The 8,759-nt window shown below is 38.6% G+C and overlaps 1 protein-coding gene across 8 annotated transcripts in view; it reads right to left on the bottom strand.

The window, feature by feature from the left end:
- Positions 1-8,759, bottom strand: part of kirrel3b (kirre like nephrin family adhesion molecule 3b) — a 201,267-nt gene that overhangs the window by 12,941 nt on the left and 179,567 nt on the right. For all 8 annotated transcript variants that reach the window (XM_016491561.1, XM_016491562.1, XM_016491564.1 and 5 more), the window contains exon 10: positions 700-800. In XM_016491561.1, the coding sequence (XP_016347047.1) occupies positions 700-800 (101 nt within the window). The remainder of the gene's footprint in view (positions 1-699; positions 801-8,759) is intronic.

The following is an 8,759-nucleotide window of genomic DNA, read 5'->3' as shown; positions in this document are numbered from 1 at the left end:
CTGGGGTGGGATCTAACCTCTGCAGGACACCGGCCCTCCAGGACCGAGTTTGGGCACCCCTGATCTAGACCAACACTAACCAACATAAACTACTCTGAATCAGCTTGCTGGTGCAAGCTGTTCTTTTCAGAAGGAAAGAGAGACCCGTGTTTGTTTTCACCTGCTTTATGGGCGTTATTACACTTCTAAAGTTATTACTGGTTGTTCCGGACCACAGGAGCAGTCCTTCCCTTTCAACTGACATTTAGAAATAGAACGGCAATAAAAGCAAAGCCACATGGGTAAACATCGCACAGAGATTACCTATGCACTTCCATGCGCACAGCCACAAACACACACATACACGCACAGTGTGAGTAATGAATCAAAAATTGGCCCGGAGAGGAGACAGTTCATCTAAGAGTGGTAAATCCTAATTGGATCTGTGGTAACAGGGCATAAGCATGCATTAAATGAGAAATTAGGGCTGTAAGCCTGCCATGTCTAATACCCGTTCACTCATATAGAGGAAACAAATGATTTGAGATGCAATTTCATTTATTAAACAGATCGTAACTCATGAGTGCGTTATGCATTATTGGACTGTGTTTACTGAGTCTAATGGAGTCACACGAGCCATGTGACAACAGCAACCACCCACTCAACAGCTGCAGTCCTGTCTGAGCTGAGTCACTGGAAGGAGAGAGCTGAGTAACTCACAATGCGGTCTGGGGGTGGTGTGCTGCGGATGAAACATTTGATCTGTCCCTTCTCCCCGTGTGGAGCCTGATGGGTCTGTGTGCTGGAGATGGTCGGAGGTCCTGAGGAGAGAACAGACGCACATAGTTACTCGTCACATACTCTGAGCTACCACTGTGTATTCCCTGGTTGCCAGAGAGAGTCATAGGAATCTCTTCGAAACTAGAAAAGATCATGTGTTGCTTTGTTAGAATAGGCATTTTAGCCAGTATTAACATCAGAATGTTTGCTAATATTTTATGGCAACATTCTATTCCAACTAATGATTCATATCATATATGCATGTATATTTTCCGCATTGTCCTGCAGTTTCTGAAGTACAAGATAGCACTGTAGAGGTAGAGACATGAGCATTTTGTGAAGTTGCACTGAATGGAACTGACCTTCTAACAGCATTGTTTATTTGCAGAATAAATTATACAAATTTGCATATATGCATTTGACAGACTTACATTGCATTCCAGGTACACATTTTTATCACTTCACAAATTAGCTGGGATTCGAACCCACAACCTTGCCGTTGCTAATGCCATGCTCTACTGTTTAAAATATAGGAACACTATGGGCCTGTTCCAATACCCACATTTGGTCTTGGCCACTTGAGAGTCTATGTACATGACAGGAATAAGTGCGCAACACTGTCCCAGATCTAATAAATGCCAGAGTGGTATTTCAGAGTTTGTTTATGTGACAATGATGTACTAAAAATGGAAAAGTTTACATTAAAAAAAAATAAAAATTTTGTAAATGACTAAAAACGCTGTATTATACATACCAGGCCAGTAGGTGGCGATGTCACTATATAAATAAATACTATGCGCCTGCGCACATACCTATAGTGTGAACACATAATACACATGATGTCACAGCTTTCACAAATTTGCGTTTTTGTAGTTTAAACAGGATAATAACAGTATTGTCTTCAAAAACTTGCATGTTGAAACCTGTTTTCAAAAGTTTGAATTTTCAGGCCCCCAAAACACCTTTGTCATATAAATTAGACAACAGACAAAATGCAGGAAAACTTTTCCATTTTTAGTTGAAAACAGTGTAAACACCCCATGAGGATAAGCTTTCATCATGTTCAGGAACGTGCATGCCCCATAATCACGAGATTTTTAAGAAACTTTCTAGTGCAAGTTAAAGTAATTAGATATTATAAGGCAGTAAAGCATAAAGTGTTGCACATTTATTGGTGCAGAGATGAATATGTATGCAATTCCCAATCTTTGGTCTTTGTTGGAAGATTTGGCAGACTACAGCAATCTGCTATGTTTTAGTGAGACTGCATCACTCCAGACATTTGAATTGGCTCTTTAAAATGCTAAAAGTGCACTTGACTATACTACTAGTCTGGATGTGTGCCAGGCTATAATAACACTCTTCTTCATCATTTGATCTTCATTCACTAGAAAATGTACACAAACATCATTTTTAAAACATCACTTACTATTTACCACCCACTTTCTGCACGCAGGAAGTCAGTTGCATCGGTCAAGCAGCCTTGAAATGTATGAATCCGGTGCACATCCATACTGTTGGTATGTGAATAAGATGCAGAGTTTTTGCGTAGCCATTAAATTTCGCCCTGTGGAGCTACAGAAGCACGTACCAAGGCTGACATACACATTACCAGTTCCAAGATCGACAAATCCTGTTGGTCGACGCTCGAGAGCGGTGTAAAACTTTAACCGAGCAGGCTAAAGCTCTCATCTGTAGGATCTGCCAATCAAGTGTACAGTACTAAAGCCTTGCAATGGCATGTTAGAAATTTGGCTTTAAAAGGAAAGAGCAGTATTGTATTCGCTTTGAATGGGCAGACTCGTAAAGGAGTCTCCTGTGGGCTGGTCTATTTAAGAGTTGTGTTAAGGGTGAGGGAGTGAGGGTCTGGTCTTCATTTTCAATCTTGAAAAGAACTGATTTATGGCAGGCCTCATTTCTCCCGAGGAGATAAGACTCGACGTGCCAACTGCAAGTCTATTTCTATAGGCTGCAATCGGTAGAGTGCCAATGGCGGAGAAATGTTATTTGAAAAGATAAGGGAGCGTCTCTTCGTGTTCAATTTTAACCGTGAAGCCTTGAACTTTGACTTATGCTACGGCTCACCCAATATTTCCACAATTGCACGAAACAAGGCAATGCACTGATGTAAAGGTAAACAACATTTCTCTAGGATAGATTCGCAGTAACTTCCCTGCTTAATGGGTTACCAACCCTAACCCTGCCAAAAGCCGCACTTAGATGCACACGCACACACAAAATCAACCCAATCCACCAATCATGCACTTGCCAATCATGTGCGGCGGTGTCTCTCGACTGATTCGTAATTGCAGTTTATTAACTGGCTCTTATTAGAATAAATTAGCATCTAGATGAGCATGAGGCAGATGGAGTGCTGTAGCGAGGGGAATATCAGGCTGGTGGAGAGGAATGTTATACTTCGTACCCCTTCATTAGACGCCAGTGCTGCAGTGATACCTAATGCGCGCGTGCTATGTGCATGCTACCCTACGACTACAAAATCATAATCCACAAGATAGCTTGTGATAAAGGCAGGAGTGTGTGTGTGTGTGTGTGTGTGTGTGTAGTTGCAGGCGTAAGGTAAATACATTCAGATCATTCCCCGCTGGTGGAGGTAAGGTCAGCGCTTGGTGGCTCAGAAGAATCAGCCCATGGATCAGGCTGTAAATGAGGAATATAATTAGATAGCTTATCACTTATCCTCAGAATGCTGGGTTTAAGGAACTCCGTGGGGAGTGGGAAGGCTGGAGGCTGGGTGAGAAAGAGAGATACAGATAGAGCGCACAACAGGGCATAGGTTTGTGACAGTAGGGGGCGTACAAGAGTCATGATGAATGGACCAGCATGGGGCGATGTTGTGGCATCACCTCTGTAGGATATCAGACCGAATCAGACAATCTAAGATTTGGTCAAAACATGGTTGAAACACGAGGAGCCGAATTCCACAGGGGCCCAAGACACAAGCCTGAACCAACTATCAGCTTTGAGTAGCTCACAGCATTTAAACAAAAGAACACTTATTGACAATTCCTAGGAGATTGTCAATTTTGGGGCAAGTAAACAAGCTCATTGAGGAACTCAATGCGAGGGTTAATTAAGTGATTGATGGTTGTTCAGATCTATGCAATTGCACATATTGCTGTAAACTTGGGACTTCACATTTTCATACTCTTAAACTAATTATTTCCTCACTTTCTCTCTTTCTGCAACTTGTGTGAATGCGTGTGTTTATGTGTTAGATTAGTTTATATGTCTTAGATTTATCCAATAAAACCTTATTTATATTGAAAAGAGAAGCATCTTGTGTTTTGTGCTTATAAGTTAATGTCTTAAACTGCCGATCTTGTTACTGTGCTAATAAATAGTGTTTTCACTATACTTTGGATATTAATATCCATTGCAGAGTAGATGTTATACGGCTCGTTCAATGAATCGCTGGCCGTCTCAGTGAGCAGCAGTAAAACAGTGATTCTGTCCAAATTCCCTTTAAAATCTTAAATTATTCCCTTTGAGCTAAATTGAGCTCTTACACCTCACAGAATCCTGTCCCAAAATGATTCCATGGGCTGAGACAGGATTTTATGGGTATTTTATACAGTGCATAAAATAATCATGAAAACCTGTAAAAAAGATTGTTTTGAGTTGCAATTTGTATATCATGTTATATAGAGCTGCACTGCTGTGAAGATGTATTTTTGTAGGCCAACCTGAAAGTTCGCATCACCTGTTTCCCTCAACAAAAACCCAATAGGATTTTTACATTGGCATATGGATTATTGCAGAAAATAAGCTCTGTGACAAACAAAGGTTTATTTGATTCTTACATGTTTTGTTCATGATAATCTTCACAAATGAATGCAATGTTTATGCATTTTGAAGCTAATCAGAAGTAATGTTTAATGTCCCAGATGAGCCCGGTCTCATAAAAATGCGTATAAAAAGTATGCCAAATAAAAACAAAAACTCGTGGTATTGATACGCAAAAATGGACTTTGGCGTGCATATGATACGCATGTGTTTGGCGTGCATATAATACGCAGTTTTCGCGTGCATATGATACGAAATTTGTTGGCGTGCATATGATACGCATGTGTTTGGCGTGCATATAATACGCAGTTTTCGCGTGCATATGATACGAAATTTGTTGGCGTGCATATGATACGCAGTTTTCGCGTACATATGAAACGCATCTACCCCACAACCCTAAACCTACCCATCGTGTAGCAAATACACGCCAAAGTCCATTTTTGCGTATCAATACCACAAGTTTTCGTTTTTATTTGGCGTACTATTTATATGCACTTTCATGAGATCGGGTTGCCCAGACAAACTTTGTAGTCCCATTTAGCCACTTGTTATTATCAATCGCTTTTTCAAGAAAAAAAGTAAAAGCTTAAAAAAATTAAAAGGGGTTACTGATGTATTTTATTGGTGAAAAATAAAACATGAAAACATCTTGAGTTTGTGCTAACCACAGACATTATTTCAGGCATTTAACCAACAACGCTTTCAAAAAGCAATTGACTTTGGGAAGTGCTAAAATCCTAACTCATTATTACTGAAGCTAAAATGAATAAATTAAACATTTGTCTTCTTTTTGTTTCCAGATGGCCTGCAGTTTAGCCTACTTGCTTAGCATATGACAGCTGGCAATTCATGTTGCAATAATGTATTGTAAATATCCACAAACTACCTAGCACAACATGCGAAGCCTCTCCACTAAAACTATTCAAGCTAATACAAACATATCCAAGCAAAGCTAAATTTATAACAACCCTGCATGGGGGGAAAACACACACACAATAGAAAGCATCACATAATTTCTAATACTTTCCACTACAAATACCATTACAAACATTTGCAAATGTTAACCATTAAAATCATTAGCTAATGGTTTCCATTGAAGTGTTGCCAAGTTGGTGGTTTTCTCGTGAAACTGGGCTTCTTCTAAACTATTGTCACAGGTTGATTTTTCTCCTCGCGGTTTAAAGCTTTTACATATTGCATGAATTGAAATTGTCTGAAATGCGTGTCTTGAAATATTTTTACATTCCACCAATGATAAAGCTATGCTAAATTATAAGTTTTATTTTATAAGTGAGGAAGGGCCTTTGAGCTGCTTTATGAAAACAGACTATTTATGATAACTACAGAGCCGATAAAATGTCAAAAAAAACTGTTACCTGACTGGATGTTTTAACTGAAAGGTGGGGCTTTTATTCCCATATTGAGTGTTTTCATATTTTCTACAGGTCCTCACACCATCTCTGTGCATTTTATATATAAGTAGTGAGCAACCTAATCCAATCTGATGCATATCCCTTTATTAACCTTTTAATCACTTACAATTTATGAAGAAACTTCAGCTCATGACAAACAAACAAAAATAAAATATTAATAATAAAAAAAATATTTGAAAAAGTGATTAAGCTTTACTCTGAAAATACGGTTTTAGCATACATTATTAACCGTGCGCTAAGCACCACAAATTTCTCTCTGCACCACTGTCACCATTTATTTCAATAGCCTTCATTTGCCAAATCATTAATATGTGGCGATTTCTCTCTTCTCCTCTATATCTGCAAGTGGGCATGGAAGTGGAATGCAAGAAAAAAATAAGAAAAACATATATATTCAAAAGGAGGGATACTAAAATGGACCCTATTTCATTAGAAGCTTTAATTTTTTTAAGCTTTTATACAAACATATTTTTTCTCAGTGTGTTAAAATATGGTTGACAAATGTGCACCAGTGCATTCATGCACACAAACCAAAAGTAGCAACCTTCCACATAGACACATATGTCCCATTTCTACGCTGGGTTAATGTACTTTTTTTCCTGGAGACCTAATGTACTCTTCCTGACATACATACATGAACACTTTCATGCACAAATACGTTCCATTAACCCAATAATGAGTTCACATGGCATTGAAAATGACACACGTAAACATTGTGATTGAGAAACATCATCCTAGCAATTATCGGATTGCAGCAAACAGCAACTGCATGCTGAAGCAGTGAGAGGTGATTCGCAGATTGTATTACATGAAAGATTGAGCCTGGTTTGTTTCGCCTCATTTCCGCTGCCATATATTTCCATTACAGCACTCCAAGAGGACAGAACCCAGTTCCACGAATAGCGCATGCTCCGTATGTCCTCTAGGCCCGCAGATCCTGCAATTAAATGCAGGCCCTGGACTCCTTCTACCTGCACACTTACCTTGGGCACACTACACCCTATTTTTAAATGTCTTCCCTGAACTCTCAGCAGTGCCTAGAAACGAATTCATCCTTATTTCTTTCAACCCCGTTTTTGTTATAGCATACAATGTTCCCCAAGGCAATTCACCTCCACTCCATTGTGCCTTCATCCCCATTGCAAAGTGAACATTTTCAATTATCCATCTATTAAGTAGCTTTCAAACTGACAGTGATTTGTAGCAACGAATGTCATTCATTTTCATTGGGAGTTGGGGACATGATATGAGTAAGTCAGTGGAGCCAAGATGGGGGAAAAGTTAATGCTATTGTGAGGGATCTCACTCTGCTATATGATTTGTATCCACTCACATACATCAATATGATAAAACACAGGGCTGGAAAACTGTCAGAAATGTTGCATGAGTGAGTTTGATACATGCATTAATACTGCTGCAGTTTACAAACATTTTAACCTGGAAGATGATAACTTTTAGCAGCAAGAATGCAGATGTCTTGTCAAATTAAAAACAATGTCATATTCTTACTTGAAATCACATTTTCAAAACCTATGGCCAGCAGTAAAATAAACTTGCATGACGGACAAACACAAAGTACAGTTTATGTTATTTTTATTTTTTTAAGAAGTCTCTTATGCTCACCAAGGCTGCATTTACTTGATAGAAAAATACAGTAAAAATTGAGAAATACTATTACAATTTAAAATAACTTTTCTATTTGAATATATTTTAAAATGCTGTTTAAGCCTGTGATAGCAAAGCTGAATTTTCAGCAGAACAGCATATAACAAAACAAACAAATTGAATCCACAGCCAAATCGTATCCACAAGCCACAACACAAATAAATTAACATAAAGACACATTTAGATATTAAATCCCATTAAGGCTCAAAATACACATGGAGAAATGAGATCCTTATCTGAGAAAATAGGGAACAAAAAGCAGAAAGCAATGTGTATCCATTAGCGTGTTTTCAGCAAACGGTGTCCCCTGCTAGCTATTTGATTATAATTAAATTACATTGGGCCTGAGAGAAAGCTGGGGCTCTCTTGTCTATATTCTGAGTCTCAGTAGGAGCTCTGGGTTCTAGTGACATGCAACTGGGAGGAAACAGATATTGACAAATTCCAAACGCGTGCATTTAATTGTTAGCATAAATTAGCTTTTATGTGACTCAGTGAGGATCAGCAAACATATGTGAATTATCAATCCTTTTTTGAGCTCTAGTTCATCCTTCTCACTTGCTTTCACTCTTTTCCTCTTACTGATCAAGCCTTTGAAACACAGAGCTCTGGTCATCAGTCATTCTTCACATCAATGCTTGTGAATTTCAGTCACTCGTCAAGAGCGCACGTTGATGAGCAAGATGTGAAATGATCGGCTTCATCTCCCAAATGCACCAGAACTTGAAACAATCAGCCCCGTGCTGCAAGATAGCCTGCGCCACATGTTGCCACATCAAAGGCTACGCTAGGTGCTTGAATCTAACACGCCGCACTCTTGTGTTCACTTCCAGAAATGAGTTAGAACACAGCTCGCCGTCCTCTTGTTGCTTTTAGAGCAAAATGACTCACTTATAAACGAGTCTTACTATTTGAGACCTAAAAGACAGATCCAGGTCAAGCGGTTTTAAAAAGATACAATGACAATAAATAAGGTACACTGGTAAGGTAATTAAAAATGAATAGAAATTCAGAGTAATAAATCTTAGATTCTCCAAATATACTGGCAATAATCCCATCATATATATATATATATATATATATATATATATATAT

The sequence above is a fragment of the Sinocyclocheilus anshuiensis genome, unplaced genomic scaffold (assembly GCF_001515605.1).
Source record: "Sinocyclocheilus anshuiensis isolate Anshui unplaced genomic scaffold, SAMN03320099.WGS_v1.1 scaffold1082, whole genome shotgun sequence".
Classification (NCBI taxonomy): Eukaryota; Metazoa; Chordata; class Actinopteri; order Cypriniformes; family Cyprinidae; genus Sinocyclocheilus; species Sinocyclocheilus anshuiensis.
This window is presented reverse-complemented; position numbering and strand designations above follow the sequence as displayed.